Raw genomic sequence first — 18,769 nt, 5'->3', positions numbered from 1 at the left:
CCCCCTCCCTTGCAAAATATTACCAGATACCTATATTCAGGATGTCCAGAAACAACTTCAACAACGCTTGGGTGCTGGTAGATATCATAAAAACAAGTAAATTTTCCTCACAAACATTACCTCGAAACCGCTTAAAATCTAACCTGTGTGTATGCAATCCAACACAGAAAATCATCGCTCTGACGTATCTTCCAGAGACGAGTGGTACTTGTCATGTTGTTAGAAGTATGTAACTACAGTATTGAACATTGCTGGGGAAGAAAAAACTTGGTTAGATGGAAATTAATATTTAGTTTGTGGAATGGAAAATTAAACAGAAGTTACAGAGAAGCTACTGCATGTTAGCCATCCAAAAATGAATAACAAATTCATTTATCAATCAATATGCAATATATAATATGCAAGGCAAAGGCTCCCTAAAGTCATGTTCCAGCCCGGACTGCGCGGTTTTGCGGTTTGTAGATCCGGCACTGTATGGTGTCGTTCTTTAATCCACGAGGCTGCATGCTTTTCGGCAGGGAAATGTTTTGGACGCGAATGATTTTTCAAATGTGTTTCTTACATAGTGAAAAAAAGGTATACTATATGCTTTCAATCTCATTTTCTTTGATGGGGATAAAAACATCCCTGGCAGGAATAGAAATATTTTTTTTTTTGCCGGGATAAAATTCTTTGATCCCCGGCATCCCCTCGTTAATTCGCATACTGATTGTTTGAGATTCAGAGAATTTAACTCAGAATCCGATAATAAGCATACATAGCTGCAGGGTTCGGTATTTACGCATGAAAATGCGAAACCCCCTCACACACAAATCAGAAATTACACTTTTTTTATTATATATTATTATATTTATGTAATATTTAACCACCTCCCATAAAAATATGCAAATATGATTGAAAATTTTCCTCCGCATTTTGCCACCATTTCTTTCTCCGTGACACTTGGTTAGGTAAGATAAGTTTTCACTTGACCAATTCGCATTGCATCTTAATATTAAATGCAATAAAATTATCAATTTTAACATTTCGGTTACTGCATGTCATGCTCACACGTGCAAGTATTCAATTGTAATAGTGACGTACTATGATTTTATTTCGGCATAGACTAAGTATTTTTTTCTGTGGTAATGTATTTTTTTTGTCTGTGGCAATAAGTATTTCTTTGCATGTGGTGATAAGTGTTTTTTTCCTGCCTGTGGTTAAAAGTACTTTTTGTCTGTGTTGATAAATATTTTTTGTCTGTGGTGTTAAGTGTTTTTTTGTCTGTGGTGATATGTATTTTTGTCTGTGGTGATAAGTGTTTTTTGTCTGCGATCATATTTTTTCTTGTCTGTGGTGATATGTGTGTTTTGTCTATGGTGATAAGTATTTTTATCTGTGGTGATAAGTTTTTTGTCGTCCTTGCTTTCCAAAATGTGCTTGGAATGTTCATACTAAAATAAAATCAAGGATTAGTATGTAGAAATTTGTAAGTTATACAGTGACGGCGCGACGGGTGGGCCTAGGTGAGAAGCGCCCACCCAAAAATTCCTCTGCCCACCCGATTGCCCACTTGAACAAATTCAAGAAGTATTAATAAGTATTTAGAAAAATACGAATGCTTCAATAAAAAATATTCTTGTTTTGGCTCCATGTACCCGGTGGAGGCACATGGCACAGTGGTTCGGATCCCACTTTAAACTCTAGGTCCAGCCCCGATTAGCCTATCTGTGCATAAAGTGGACTTAAAACAACAACTCTTGGCTCCATGTTTATTTTTCTTATGAATATTGTCGATCGTAGAAAGGCTCATAAATCATCTTTTTACAAGAAGGTTCGCTCTCTTTGGGTTTACATTAGTTTATGGAGTAAGAAAGCGGAAATCGCAGCAAAATATTGTGACAGATAATAAATATTACTTATAATTAATTTTATTCCTTACTAAAAACTTGAAACATAAGACTTGTGATCCAGTTAGAACTTCCGTGGCTAGAAGTAGCAATATCTGGCTTCAGCCAAAGTGCATTTTTTCCGAAGTGTGAGTACAAAATCATACAGGATATGGTAGAAAAAATATATTGAAACAATCAAATACATAAAAACATCTTCGCATTACTTCCATATAGTACGGAAAAAAAACCTTGATTCATGACTATAGGTTTCTTTAACCTAACGTTTTGACTCATTTCTCTCGTGTTGTAACTGTCAGTAATTGATCTGTTACCAAGAGTTTCAAAGCACTATGAACAAGAGAAGCCCCATTTGTATGAAGGCCAGGTGTCAAGAAGAGAAGAATTGCTACATAGCTCCCATGATCAAATTTGATGATTTTTTTTGTCTAAATTACTTTCGACACATGCAAAATTATTTGTTTTCTCCAGCTACACAAATTTCATTCAACCATAACGAGCATTTATTTTCCTGCATCGATCAGGTCAAGATTTACTTCAGAAAGATTTAGATTTTCTAATGATGTCGATTTGTCGATATTTATATTGCACAAATTCATTTTTCTTTTTTTACAATTTTTAGTTTTATGTTTTGATAAATTTCACGTTTTTATGCGAGAAAAATCTCTCCCCTTTTCACGGTTTATGGTATTTTTGGAACCTTGCTTCGGGACACTGGAAACCAGGGCCGGATTAACCTATGGGCAAATGGGGCAATTGCCCCGGGGCCCCCACCAAAAGGAAGCTGTGAAGGTCCTCCACCAAAAAAATCTTTTAACCAGCTGGCTATGCTTGTGAAAAATTACGTAAGAAGTTGTATTTTAAAAATAAAAAAAACCTTCAATATTATCATATATGTCAACACCCGTCTGGATCCAATTGTAGCACAGCTCTCAGTCGATATGTTTGTAGATATCTGAATAAAAGGCAAGAAAAGTGTGTCTACTATAAGTGTCAAGACTTTTGGAATTTTCTTAAAGAAAGTGTAGTTACTACAATTTCCACAATGAACTTGTCGGAAATTGTCCAGTAGATGGACCGTGCATATGTAGTGACATATTTACTCTTAATTGTAAATAATATCATTTATAATAAATTATGTACATAAGTACAGTCTACTGCTCAGTTCTCTGTTCCTCTCTGAACCCCCTTAGGATTTACTACATATTGTAGTTACGGTGATCACTCTTCATAATATACCAGGGTTTCGGAGCGGAGCGGATCAACGCTCCGACTGTTGCCAACGCTCCGGAGCGAGGAGCGAGATTCTAAGAAATGGTTCGCTCCGCTCCGGAGCGGAGCGATGTCTTATCCCGCTCCGCTCCGGAGCGGAGCAGCGGAATCGGAAAATTTCTCGCTCCGCTCCGGAGCGAGGAGCGAAATTTTAGAAAATGGTTCACTCCGCTCCGGAGCGGAGCGCTACCTTGACACGCTCCGCTCCGGATCGGAGCAGAGGAAGTTGGAAAATTTCTCGCTCCGCTCCGGAGCGAGGAGCGAAATTTTAGGAAACGGTTCACTCCGCTCCGGAGCGGAGCGATACCTTGTGACGCTCCGCTCCGGAGCGAGGAGCGATATTCTAAGAACTTGCCCACTCCGCTCCGGAGCGACTCCGGAGCGCTCCGAGGTTGGATAATACGAGTGTATACAGAAAACTAACGATCAAAGGTTCCGAGTACATTAGTAATGTTGTTTGTGAAATTTGTACGGCATTTGAAAATCGCCCGTTATTGTTGTTATAAAACTGATTATTACTAAAGCTAACGCCACGGAAACAGTCCAGAAAAGATTACGTCACTCACCTACAGTGTTGCCAATAAGCAAGGAATAATCCTTACACAATACACCAGGGAAGGCACAATCAACCGCATACGTACTGTCCGTGACTGTACAACGCGCAATGTGTCAACTGTGAAGCGTAGAAGAAGTGTGGCAAACCTGGAGGGCCAGGGGTGTGGAGGAGGCAAGGGGAAGCTTCGATCTTCACTGGACTGTTTTCGTGAAGAGAGCGATATTATTATTATTATTACATTTTCATTATCACTTTTACTACTCTACTACTACTTCTGGGGACAATATATTTCAATAGCATGTGTGCCACCTGTGGTTTTATAAGTTGAGAGAATGGAACCACTCTCATTTCCTGCCACCAGGGATCGCGACTGAAACTCATTTCGGTTCAACTTCTGGTTCGGGCTAAGCACTTCGGCATATCGGCCCGACGTTACAGTCCACGCCGCGGGAGAAGTGAGTTATTCCGGAATATTGGTTCGAGTAACACTGGCGAAATTACTGCAGAGAATCCATTCGACCTTCTAAAAGGCCAGAGGAAAGGCGAAGCAACTTGTACGGAGGAAGATAAAGGCAGACAGGTGTTCATGCAAAACACTCGCTGGTGCATGATTGTCATATCTAACTTTCTTTTACGCTGGTTATGTATGATACTTTGAATGTAGCGAAAGGGAAAAGTTTAAAAGTAATTGGAAATTCAGGTTGCTAATTTTAACTTTTCGATTTTTGAATGTATGAAGTTGAAAATCGGAATCATGCTTATTAATGTTACCGTCGGCCAATAAGGAAACGTTTTAATTTGAAATACAGAGTTTTCATATCTAACTTTTTAAAAATTCTGACACTAGAAAGTTGAAAACCGGCTTAACCAAAAATGTAAGTTGCCACATTTGGTTTACTTTTATGAAGGTATAAAGTCGAAAATCGGAATGCTGTTTGTATACAGCCGAACAGGGGAATTTAAATAGTATGAAATACAGGGTTGTCATATCGATTATTTTTCCCAATTTTAAAGGCAGGAAGTTGAAATAGGTATTTAATGGTTACATACGTATACTACTGCAAAAATTACAAAATGTCTGGTTGCCATATCTAACATTTCAAGTTTGTAAGCAGTAACCTGGAAATAGGCATGGTGGTTATAAGAAAATTGAAAAAAATTTGGAAAGACGACGAATGGAATGTTGCTATATTTAACTTTCTGAGTCTAGAAAGCCAGAAAACGTATACGTATAAAATTAATATTTTTTTGTATTGAGTACGTTGTACACAGCAAACTGAAAGCAAGTTTTCAGTAATGAACAATGTGTAGTCAGCAGATAAGTCGAAACAAGATGTATAAACCTTAATAACCGTGCTAAACACAAAATGTAATATAATCTACTTGGATAGGGGCATGTACTGAATTTTATGGTTTCATTTTGAAAAGCAGGGCTGCGAGCAATACGTGCCTTCCTCACTGATGGCATTTGATTTGATTTTTGTAACTTAGCTTTGAATTTTAGCTAATCGCGACGATGATAATGAGAGAATTGATAAATGTGTACTGAAAAAAAAGTAGCGCCCTGTACCCCGATAACATAGTGGTAACAACGTCTCCTTGTAATGAAGGGGCACTGGGATCGATACCCGGTGGAGGGACATAGTGGCTCGAATCCCACTTTAGGTAGGATTTAAACTGTAGGTCTATTCTCGATAGCGTATTGTTGAGTCTTAAATCCACCAAAAGTCCATAACAAAAGGCATTGTTTCAACGTGTGTTGAATGTATAATTGCAATGTATATTGTGATAAATTAATCCTTAAGCAAATATACATTTGTAATTCTGTTTAACAATAAGAGATGTCACTTTCCTTTAAATCTATTCACAAAATCATAAAAATACAACTCGGAAATTCATTTCCAAATGAACAACCTCTTATGCATATCTTTTACGTATGTGTGTGTGTGTGTGTTTTTTTTCTGAAATCTGGCAAAGTTCTAATAATGTATTCACTTCATAAATGTCTATTACATAACAGAAAGCATCATTGGGTATTCAATATCAGACGAATAATGAATTCCATGGGAATATTTCAGCGAGTTCGTGGATTTGAGTTCAGCTCTCAACGACAAATGGTGTTGGTTTGACTCGCGTTAATGTCATTGGTGTTTCCTTTGTGTTTGTTTCTCTATCACAGTATAATTCTTTTCCATAGTTTCGGGGTCCTATTTTTTTACCGACTTATCTAGGATTTGTTTAAAATTACGGATCATGAGAAATGTACGATTAAAGGCAAGGTAAAGTCCAGAAAAAACAAATTGAAACTTATACTTAGTTGAAAGGACAATTGGTTATTGTTGATTACAATTATAGAAATAACTTTATCGAAATACTTGGTTTTCTTTTACATACATATTTGTAATTCTTTTTGTGCACCATTCCATTCCTACTTGAATATGTAGACTATAAATAAAAACTCGGCATGGTTTCCTTCAATTCATTATTACAGTATAGATCTTCCATGATTCTCTTGGCTTATGATGCATAGAATTAACAATTACGGATTTTTTTCGTTCTTTTTTGTTCTTTTATATTGATTTAACAAATCTAGTCACCTTATTATTCTATTAAACGATACTGGTTGGAATGATTTCTCCATTCGCATGGACGTCCGGAAATGGAGGGGGCCACGCCACCCGGAAATTAAAGGTAATCAAGAAGTACATATTTCACGCATATAATTTCATTTCAGTCACAGTAATATATGTTAATTATTGCAAGGGCGTTGCAGGAACATGATAACTTCAAACTGTAGAATATTTTTAATGGGAGTAATACTATTTTGGGGAAATTCTGCCTCATTCTGACCCCCTCCCTTGGACAAATATCTTGCTTGTCCCTTCCTGGAAAAAATCCTGAAGACGTCCATGTATCAGCGGCGTTAAAAATTTCATTAAATGTCCATACATCACCGTTGACAAGCACACATAATATGCATGTAATGATACAAGAGAACACAGCTTTTAAAGGCTTCTTTTTATGACAGTGAAGAGAAGAATAACACGCGCAAGTAATACTTTTAAAAGAGAACAATCTAGCCAGAAATGGTGTAGCATAATTCTAATACAACTGGCAACACTTGATCTGTCTGGCAAAGGCGATGTCTCTACCATGTACGGATAAGTCGAACGCAACGTACAGCGCAGCGAACGAAGTTCTCAACCCCGAAAGCACACACAAACAAGCTACGTACCAGTTTCACCCTCCTCCCCTCTTGAAACGGGCACAAGACCAATGAGCTAGCCGATTGCACCGAGTCACCTGCAAGGAACACGGAATACGGCACAAAACGAAGCTGTCTGTTGTATGGGGGAGGTGGGTCAGAAAAATCCGTAAAGCAGAAAAAATTGATTGCTCGAAATTATTCGTAACCCATTCAACACATAACATTCAAACTCTTATATCTAAGAGTCACAATACAAAATTTGAAATACCCCACGGATCCCTGACGTCATAGGGTGCTGTGCTGTAGAGCGACCACAAACAAAAAAGCTTCGGTCAAAAGTCCCCGCGCACCTCCTCCTTCACCCGTTCGACTAGGGCCATAAGGAAGCATGATTCACTCTGTCCCTCCCCTCCAAGCGGGGGCGATCATACAGACAAACAACTAGAGTACGTGGAAACAGGACTGCAGGCTCTTTTCCGTGTGGTCCCATTATAACCACTCCGTCACGGAAGTCGGCTTTAACGAGCCCATTCCATTAATCATAGTTGCATTACAGCATTCGTGTAAAAAAAACTCCTAAACGGATCGGAGCGTGCTGTCAAAAGCACCACGCTCCGGAGCGGAGTGCTGTTGCCTCACGCTCCGCTCCGGATCGGAGCGTGCGTCTAAAAAATCTGAACCACTCCGATCCGGAGCGGAGTACTGCTGTATCACGCTCCGCTCCGGATCGGAGCGTCCGTCTCAAAAAGCTGAACCACTCCGCTCCGGAGCGGAGTGCTGTTGTATCACGCTCCGCTCCGGATCGGAGCGTGCGACTCAAAAAGTCGAACCACTCCGCTCCGGAGCGGAGCGTGTCTCTCAAAAAGCTGAACCACTCCGCTCCGGAGCGGAGTGCTGTTGTATCACGCTCCGCTCCGGATCGGAGCGTGCGATTCAAAAAGTCGAACCACTCCGCTCCGGAGCGGAGCGTGTCTCTCAAGAAGTCGAACCACTCCGCTCCGGATCGGAGTGCTGTCGTACCACGCTCCGCTCCGGAGCGAGGAGCGGAGTAGAAATGACGCTTCGAAGTCGCTCCGGAGCGCTCCTTTAGTACGCTCCGCACTCCGCTCCGAAACCCTGTAATATACTGTAGACATTTAGACGCAGAATTTTACTGCTGCTATAGCGCAACAATTTTCGTCCTGTAATTTATTTTACTGCGCTATTCTCCCTGCAAACCAATCTGCGACATGTTCGATTGTGAATGACTACTGATTCTAAAATCAGGTCTACCAATTCAACTTCTGAAAATTGGTGGTTAACATATTGAGCTAATAAAGCTCCTCGTAAAAAAGAATTTAAAAAATGGGTGGCCTTGTGAGACAAGTAAAAGGATCGTTCATAAACTCTCTCGAGGAAGAAGCACTGCTCTTTTCGATTAAAAACATATAATCTTATTAAAACTGTAGGTTCAAGATCATACATTTGAATTATGAAAGAAACGAATAAAATATTTCTTCAGTATTGTCGTTGTTTACCATACTTTCTGTCATTATCCTTGAATATATAATTTACGGAAATCCTGCAAATACGAATTTTAAATGCTCTAGTCATTAATTCTCCTTCCTTAGCAGGTAGGATTAAACATCTTGTATAATAAGTTGTAATATACTAAAAATTCATCTAAACGTTCCACCCCCACTTTTTCGCTTTTAGATATCGGCTGCTGATAATAGATGAGCCTCCCTGTCTTTCAGCTGCTCAGTCAGGCCGTAGCCAGAATTTTAATTCGGCGGAACCAGCTACTTTTGTCCGGGGGCACCAGCGCAATTCTGCCCAGCCGCCTATTTTCATGGCCTTGTGTTTAGTTATAATCTTTTACACTGACGCATCGTTACACTTCCCTACAAACCCCGTCTGACGTGAAACGCATATCGGCAAGTTTGAACAGAGAGTACTTACTTGCTCTTGGTTATTTGATGTCACTCATTATTAATTTATTCAACGAATGGGCCTGGTCAAAGCAAACTATTGTAGGTGGCAGCACCCCTGAAGTGTCCCCACGGGGAATGTCTGTCTAATACAAAGAAAACATATGTTAATATTAAGTTATCAGATAGGGCATAGTGTATAATAATAAATATCATGCGCTCACTCACCTAATACATTTTTCCGATTCCCAATCCCGCCGTTCAATTAGATACTTGCAAGTCGCTACAAGAGCAAACATAAAATCTAAATTTTTGTATTATAGACCCATGGCAGCTAGGGGCGACCAAAATTACGTCAAGTTTAGTGCTCTTTGTGCATAAACATACTATATTTAGCCCGTCTGAGCTACCCTGCCGTTGCGCTTTAACATATTAATTCTTACGTTCAGGAGAATGTAATTTTCGAAAAATTATGACTTGCTATACAATCTTAAAGGTTTGCTAAACACATTCTTGTTATCGATTTACACGAGAAATTCTTACCTTCGTTGAAAATAACGTTTGAATAGCCAACCTATCGCGCTCCAATGTAAAGCTTACGGCAACCAGATGACGAACGAAATTATTTAGGGACACGACAGGGAAAAGTTTGGCAATGAACAGCCCCTCACCTAATTATTTATCTATTTTATTGTTTATTTATTTGAGGCTTGGGGATTTTCCACTCTGTTGGTAGGAATTTCGTTCAAGAAGAAGAGCAGCTGCAACTATTTACAACTGAATGAACAGATCTTCGTTCTCCCATCTACATCCTCCAGCTGTTCTCTTTGTGACAATAGACTTACAAGATGTCGCACCTGCCTCTGCAGCAGAAGTGAAACTCACATGGAAGGTGAAGCAACTGTGCGATGCACATGGGAACATTCTCAAGCAAGAGTTGTGTTCCCATGCAGGCACGTAGCCAGGGGGAGGGCGAAGGCGGCTGAAGCCAGCCCCGAAATCCTACAATTTTAAATAGTATGTGGTAATTAATTTGACACTAATTTCAGGCACTAACTGTGCAAAATTTAAGAAGATAATGAACAACGCTTGTGTTGAATATTCACTCATACGGTGGATCGAGTAGCAAAATCCCTCTGTTTATACGTATAATAAGAATTATAACAATAAATTTGGATTAAAATTGGTTTATTTATAATAACTTATAATAGTTATTATTGTGAAATAACAATTATAACCGTGCTAATAATTATTATTGCCATTATTATTTCTAATATATTTAAGCGACGCCCGGGCTGATAAGGGATGAGCCTCCCCCAAAATAAATTTCTGCCAACGGGCCTGATTGGCACCAACATTCAGGGAACTAATAAATATGCAGCACCAAATTCATGTTCATGCGCGCTCACCCCCGCACACACATCCTATCACACATGTGCGCACCATTCACATCCACACACACGTGTCTCACACATGCGCGCACCCACTCATGCACACATAGACACACCAAGGTTAGACGTTGCATGTAGAATTGCTCGTTAATGACGTACGGTTGCGGCTTTGTATTGAGAAGTAGTTCCCCCGCGCGCGTTAAGTGGCATACTTGTCGTTCTCTCATTCCACTCCAGCTTTTGCTGCGAGAACTGTCTGAAGTTGCCAGTGTCACGCGGCCCAAAATACGCCAATAACTTGCAACCGCATTTATTTCAAAGTATTGGCAAATAAATATACACGGCGTTATATTCTTAATAATTCTCGTTAGGTTTATGTTAAACCAACGCTTTTGTTCTGTTTGTTCCAGATAACACAAGTTAGCGCCAATCTTTCAGTGAAACTAAACCCGCGCTTTCCCTAATGTCCGAAAAAATGTATTACTGGGGAGAAGATAAGGAAACTGTGGACCCGGATCACACGTTCATCGAGTTCTCTGCGAAACCTGATCCAGAAGGAACGGCTGAGGATATCATAAAGAAAAGGCCGGAAGAAGAATCGGAGAGAGACAGGGATGCCGAAAGTGAAGAAAGAGGTGGCTGGGGAAATAAGCTGGACTTCCTGTTCTCCTGTATCAGCGTGTCCGTGGGGCTTGGGAACGTCTGGAGATTTCCCTACCTGTGCTACAAGAACGGCGGAGGTAAGTACAGTATTTTATATTTACTTTTATGCAGTGTGCGAATTAAGGAGGTTGGCGGTGATTTCCCCCACATAAAATGTTCATTCCCGGCAGAAGATTTTTTTATCCCCACCATAAGGGAGGGGGGGGGGGGGCATTGCCAACCTTACCCTTCTTCCCCCTTGGAAAAATACTTTGCTTGCCTCTCCCTGGAAAAAAATCTTCTGGACGTCCATGTATGCCATTGGCCTCCCTTGAACAAGATGTTCCTCTAAATTTTCAAACATATCGTTGTTGTGTTCAAGTCAAGTTATAATAAGCAAGTTTATAGTATTCTTCGGTTTCACTGACATATTATCATATATTTCTACTAAAGGTTTGATGTAGTGGTTAAAGGTTACTTGCATGTTTTATGTTTCCTTAATTTTCAACATCGCACCCCCTAAATTTCATTCCGCAGCCCCTCAGCATCCCCTACACGATTAATTCTGGCTCCGCCGATGTGTGACGTTCTTCCCCACTGTGCAAATTAAGTTTTGTTTTTGGCCCACTCAATGGCGTATTTATGATTTAATTTCGGGAGTTGGGCTTTTTTGGGTATGTTAACAGTCAGTAAACTAAGTACCTTTTACCATTGCTTCTTCTAACATAGGCCATCACATTCGAATAACTAGGGCTAGGATTTTTATGACTTAGTATATATTTTTTTGTAAGAGTGATGTGTTTCCTAAATATATAGAAATTCATATTGTAAAGAAACTAATTGAATTAAGGTGCTTTTTAAGGGCATATTTTGGCATATTTGGCCATTTCTACGCGATAAAGCATATTTCGATGGATTTTCGGTCATATTCAGCATATTTTCGCTTTTTCAAGAAATATACACTCATTTTCCAAGTGGATTAGTTCTTACTCCCTTACTCCTTTGTTCACTCGAGGGTTATTTCTTTTTTGGACTACAGCAAAGTCTTCTTCATTTTTCATTGAAAATTTACAGAAAGTATTTTCATTGTGCATTTCAACACATATATGAAAATATTTCAGCATACGTTAGATATTGATGTTTGAAACAGTCAGGTTATAAGCGAATATTTTTCAAATTATAGTGCATACTTTGTAAAATCTTAGGTCATAAGAGCATAATTTTTTTTGCATATGTTGGTGATTTTTAGGTCATAAAAATGCTAGTCCTAGTGATAACATTTACACTACACGTAATTTAGAAACAGTTTATTTACATTCTAAATACAAATACAGAAGTGTATATATTGTTGAATTCTGATGTCATGAAACTCAGATCAAAGCAATCAAATCTTCTCTATTGTTAGAGACACAGTAGTCCCTACAATTTTTCTTCCTTGGAAGAAAAGTTTCTTGTGTTTGCGCTTGCAACTGTGAGTTTTGTATTTCCTTACTTGGAACACGGAAATAATACTGACAATTATTTACGAATTTAAAATCCCGAACGTTGAAGTTGAAGCAGTTGTCTATGCCCCAAAGTTACACTGGTGCGGACTACACCATCAACATTCTGTGTGGAGGGAGGGATTCGTTTTTCTGAGGACGTTACAGTGTAGAAATTTAATAATGTGACATGTTTTTTATTATGAACTCAGAAAGACTATGCTTTGGCATCGTACCGAGATATTTTATATCATAATATGCATATTTGTTTTGGAGGGGGGATTTTTCTACCATAAACCATATTATAATATTTGTAATAAAATATTGTGGGAGAAGAAGTCTGCACTACTTAGTTCTTTGAAGCATAAACGTCACAACTAGGGCTGAGGCGATACCAACAGAAAGTATCGTTTGGAATTTATTTACGGATACCTGACGATACTTTTCCAGTGTTTCCGTCTTTCTGGAAGTTCACGACATTTTTCCGAGTCCAATCATCCTGAATGCAAAATTTGAATTTATTTGGACCAGCATTGTGAGAAGAAAATAGATTTTGTGTTTCCATACGAGATATTTTAATATTTTGATGTAATTCTTAAATGTTTGAAAAGCCGGCCCCCATGGCGTAGTGGTTAGCACATCGCGCTACAACGCCAGGGGTACTGGGGTCGAATCCCAGCATGAGCATAGATGTATGTGAGTGTCCATTCATCAATTTCATCATTGCATCCCTCAGCCCCATCTTCGCAAATTAGCCAAAAGTAGGAAAAAAGGCGAAGTAAAATAAAGCAAATGAATCAATCAAACAATGAAATATTTGAAAGCAAGTTGATGCATATAATTGGAGAATTGGTGTGAAATACTTACACAGTGGCGTGCGTAAGGGTGGATAGGTGGGGGTTATAACCCCCTTCCTCCCGTTTGGCCCAGTATTCCTAAAAAGACGAAAGTCAAAGGTAGGAAAATATGACAAAATGAGGACTGACTACCAAGGAAAGTATACATAACCGCTCCCTTTCGAAAATCCTTGGGCACGCCACTGTACAATGATATTAATCAATATTTTGAACAACTATTGTTGCAATTATTGTTATTATATATTGTTACATATATATATTGTTATTAAAATTGTTCTTATTGCTAAAATATTTTGTGAAAATCGTATCTGTGTAGTTTTTGGTTCATAGTGTGGTATTGCTTTGGACCTAGTCAAAACTACAATAGGCTGTAGTACACTTATAGGGTGTCTAGCTTTTGATTATTGAAGGGGGGAAGCGATGATTGGTAATATACCTGCGGCACAAGGACGTATTTAGGGGATCCAGTGGGTCCGGAGCCCCCCCCCCCGAAAGACTTACCAAGTACTAAAATTAAATAATCAAAATATAATTATCATATCATCGCTCATCCCTATCTTCGCAAATTAGTCAAAAGTGGCACAACAAGCGAAGTAAAATAAAGCAAATCAATCAATCAATCAAAATATAATTGTTTAGCATTTGTCATGTAATCGATGGTTATATATTTCAGTTGCACGTATTAGAAGGAAATGAATTTGGCTCATACGGCTTTGAAGAAGTTACAAAGATTTATGCACGCTATTACTTACGGTAATATGCATGAAATATTAATCAGGAACTTTACTTTTCGTCAATTGTAATAAGCAATTAATATTGATCTCCATAAAATTATTTTCTCCTATTACAATTGGAACTAACTCCTGTTTTGTTATTCAATAAATATTCAATTCTTTATGTATTTGACACTGATTTCCTTGCCAGGGCAGTTGTATTTATAGAAGCTAGATAATGAATACATATCTATTCTTTTACTTCGTCGAACCCCCCCCCCCCTCCCGAAATGTATTTCTAGATACGTGCCTGCTGCGGCAGTGTGCGAATTAACGGCGGGGATGCCCGTGATTTCATCTCCACAAAATTTGTTATCCCCGGCAGAAGAATTTGTTTTTAATCCCGACCAGGGATGTTTTTATTCCCCTCAAAGAAAATGGAATTGACAGCATACAGTATATAATTTCTTAAAGTCACGTAAAAAATCGTTCGGTAACAGTTATTTAATATTTAAAACAATTGAATCTACTTGTCCTTCCTCTGAAGTTCTATTTTAAAATAGCCCATTGTTTACTTGATCGTATTGTCGTCGGGTGCAGATGTTTTAGAGAAAGCTCCCAAACTAGCGCCTTTGCTCTGCCCATTGTTAAATAAACTATGAAAACCTGAAGCAATGGCAAGTTGTGTTAATTTCGTCAGTTTTTTTTCCGTTTGAGGTAGATCACATTTCTCGCCGCACACCAAAACGTTCCTTTTTTCTAGATGACCCTCGTACATGTAACAATTTATGCCTCTACCAGTTAATGATGTCAGCCGATTCTTAAAGATATAATAATTCAGTTTGATTATGAGTAGGGAACGGATTTTAAGATGCAGCACCTTTCCAAAAATATAGCTGTTTTCATACCGATCGTTTGAGATATGTATTTTAGGACATGAAATCAAGTAAAATAAACACTCTTTGTTGCACCTTTTCGTAAGATTAGCATCTTTTTACCCCCTCTTCGATGCTACAACACATTTTTCCTTCCTTTTCTTTCATGTTTTGTTAAACAATCGGACAGAAAAATAAATGATTTTCACTCTTCTTGAGCAGCTACATAAAATCCTGTAGTCTCATTTTGTAGAACAGAACGAGAGCTATATACGCATTATACCTGTAGGTACACGGAAGGCGCAGAAAAAGAGAGCATTGAATAAAGGCATTTTATCAGCACCTTCTTTACTTGCATCTTTTTGAAAACATTTTCAGATTCTTTTTCTCCTTTTCCCGACCGTAATTCTGCACCTTAAAATCATTTCCCTAATTATGAGTTAGGTCGTGCAGGGATTTATTGACAGGAGCTCCTTTCCCTGTTGCTAACGACTCTCGTGTCCAGAACAAATTATCTGACTTCCTTCCATATCTTTTTCGTCATTTCCGCTATTAATTACCAGAAGGTCTGTCACTGTGTTAGTAGCACTCGTAATGCCATGAATTTGCTAACCTTGTATTTCCTGCCATAACGTTGAGTTTATTTGGTATTGCGATTGAGTTCTTCGTTTTTGGTGGTGAGTTGAGAAGTTGTCGTTACACGGCTTAAGATGATTTTTTTTTATCTTTCAAATGCCGCAAGTTTCATACGAATCTGACTATTAGTTCAGGAGATGTGGCCATTTATAGTAAAGGTGAAGTTCCTTGTGCATAGAGCATCGTGTCATAAAGGCACATTTAGGGTATGTGGGGTAGAGCTCCACACATTTTCGATCTCGATCATTTTGCAGGTGATGTATCCAGCACCACGCTCCGGTCTCCTTTACCCCCCACCCCCCTCTAGGGTTGCCCCCAGGTACCCATTAATTTGAGGCTGGGTGAGTCACAGAACCGCTTTATGCGGCTACAAGCCCGGAAAAGTTCCGATCTTTGATCGCCCACCCTGGGAACCGAACCCGAGTCTCCCGCGTGGCAGTCAGACCACTGGTCATTTACAGTATGAAGTTATTTTTAATTTAAATTTTAAAAACAATATAGTTTATGCTTCTCGCTTGCATACTGTTATATTACCAACCACGGTAATATGATATAATAAATCATGTGCGTTCGATTTATACAAAATAATAATTTAATCCATAACTAAGAATATACAACATGGCTAACTCCATGCTTGACAATCCAAATCAACAAAACAATTGAACATCTATATTCAACCTATAATAACATCATAGATGTTTCACAATCTAGCTACTGCACATACTAAACATGTTCGTACAAAAAGAAAGTATGCTTTAGTAAATGTATTCTGCTCTTAATTTCATATATATTTTTCTTCTGAATATTTTAGACACTTGAAACATTCACCGATTTCGTTGTGTAGTGAGCTTTGTTGCCCTTTGCTTTGGTTATGAGTTTGAGTTTGAGCGAACGAGCTTATAAAAACAACTGACAAAAACAGACGTACGCTTGGCAACGTTGTAACGAGGGAGAGATGTTACCCCTACAGCTTACTTCAAAACATAGCTTGCAGACACTCATCGAGCCACACACCCCAGAAGACGATTATTGGACAGATGCATGTAGCAAAAAGTAGGAAGTGAGCCTGCAGTTGGGCTTGCGATCACCTGAATTGAGAATTCTCCACATATACTGACGAACCCATGAAAACCTTATGTACAGATGATGAACTTTCGATTTGAAAGGGTATCATGACGGATAAACATATTTTCCTCATACGATTAAGTGTGGCCACAAGAAGTATGTTATGTGGAATATAGCACCGTGCCATGAAGGTGCATTTAGGTGAAGTAGGAGTAGGGCTCCACAGATTCTCGATCTCGTTCATTTCGTAGGTAGTGAGATTAGCACCACGCTCCGACCCCCTTTACCTACCAGGTTGGCCCCAGGCATCGGTTTATTTGTTGCTGGGTGAGCCCCAGAGCCGCTTTACGCGGGGACATGGCCGGAAACAAGCTTGTGTGGCAGAATGGTATCGTGCTTAGAAATGAGAGGTCTCTCGTTCGAACCCTGGGTAAAGCATATGTATGTCATTGTGTTTATCACATCCATAGAGACGAACAATGAAAGAAAGGTGTAAAAATATGTAAGCAATTCGCTGCAGTTTCTAGGAGTTCTGCAACATGAATTTGATTCTTTCGTTTCAATGTAAATTATATATTTTTGCGCGTTGTTCATCCGACCTGAGGTCAAGTGTATAGTTTCAGCATGCAATTATGACAGAACTAATATACGTATACAACACATGGATTGCAAAACTAGGAAACTTGAATCTTTCAGGGTCATTATTTTTACTTATCGCAATGTGAATTTTACGCTCCCAAAAAATACGTCACAGTTAATGAGTTTTTATGAGCTTTTACAAAACGATAATGGAGAAATCAGGAGTTCAAGTTATTATGTCGTGAAACTAAGGGCCTGCCCAGGTTAAAAAAGGAAGCGCACTTTTCACAGTGTGTGTAAAGAAATTAAAAATTTCTCAACTTTCGAAGTTTTAACATTAGAATTATTTTGAGAGCATATCGGGTAGATGTATTCTTTACATGTACACTATTATACTTGTATTAAATAGATAGTAAGAGAAAGGGCATAATCCGATACTAGCCTTGCATAATGAGTAACAGTGACACATTCTGCATTCTGGCGCAAAATTGCTTTCTTTTTCCACGTGCCAACCATAGTGCAGTAAATCCAATTTTGATTCGATTTAATTTTTCCTATTTAGCGTCGCTTTTCTGTAACTTTTGCCTAATCGCAACGATGAGGATGAGTAATGATATGTTGAAATCGATGAAAGGACACTCACAAAGAACAACCATGCCCAGTCCGGGATTCGAAAGTTTTATATTCCAAGCGTAATGCTAAGTTTTCTCCCCCTCCTACCAGTGGCGGATCCAGAAGTTACAGTTGGGAGGGACGAATTTCGGTTGGGTACGTCATCTCAGCGAGAATCAATTCAAACCTACACTTGCAAGGTTTTATATATACAGTATATACAGGGTGTCTTATAAGTAATAGCGCAAACTAACACAGGTGAAAGTACACGATAATAGAAGCAAAAAAGTATCAGTAGACAAGTAGCAGCTTGTAATCACACATTCGCGACTATCTCGAAAACGGCTCGTTTGCAGACCCATGTTTACTGAGACTTTTTTTTTCTTCTATTATCGTGTACTTTCATCTGTGTCAGTTTGCGCTATTACTTTTCAGACATCCTGTAGTACGGAAAACAGGAACTAAGCTGTTTTTCATGTTCTAGAGATTATCGTTTTGCACAACTTGAGAGTCCAGGGCTGGAATAGATTGTTATTCTTGTATGTCGGTCCATCACGTAACGTTCGTTACATCTGCACCAGCTGCACTTTTGTTATAAATTACGAATGGCTGTATTAGTATTTCTTGCCTGCCCGTTTGAATTCCGTATGCTTACAAGAACTGGCCTCAATCATGGCTGCTCGAAGCCACAATGCAACAGTTTATGACATAGGTGAAACACACACCTATAATACTGCAAAAATACGTCTTATCCAATAATGAAAACAATATTGACACTTTGCAAATTGTCCCATCAAGAATTCAAATTTTAGATGTTTGTTGTTCATAATTTATTTTAAAGTGAAATAATATATTAATGCATATTTCACCTTTGCTTGGTGTGTTAGCCAGCCCTTACCCATGATTTATTTGAGGGAGGAAACAGATCCGAAAACGTGTTTATGTAAAGAGATTACAAAATAGTTGAAATAAATAACCGGCCCCCGTGGCGGAGTGGTTAGCACATCGCGGTACAACCCCAAAGGTTCCGGGTTCGAATCCCGGCCTGGGCATGGATGTTTCTGAATGTCCATTCATCAATTT

At 38.9% G+C, this 18,769-nt stretch overlaps 1 protein-coding gene across 2 annotated transcripts in view; it reads left to right on the top strand.

The window, feature by feature from the left end:
• LOC145989854 (sodium- and chloride-dependent GABA transporter 1-like) overlaps positions 1 to 18,769 on the top strand; it is a 239,803-nt gene that overhangs the window by 135,578 nt on the left and 85,456 nt on the right. For both annotated transcript variants that reach the window (XM_083125312.1, XM_083125313.1), the window contains exon 2: positions 10,637 to 10,966. In XM_083125312.1, the coding sequence (XP_082981438.1) occupies positions 10,690 to 10,966 (277 nt within the window). In that variant the 5' untranslated portion in view covers positions 10,637 to 10,689. The remainder of the gene's footprint in view (positions 1 to 10,636; positions 10,967 to 18,769) is intronic.

The sequence above is a fragment of the Lepisma saccharinum genome, chromosome 7, assembly GCF_977018435.1.
Source record: "Lepisma saccharinum chromosome 7, izLepSacc3.1, whole genome shotgun sequence".
NCBI lineage: Eukaryota > Metazoa > Arthropoda > Insecta > Zygentoma > Lepismatidae > Lepisma > Lepisma saccharinum.
This window is presented reverse-complemented; position numbering and strand designations above follow the sequence as displayed.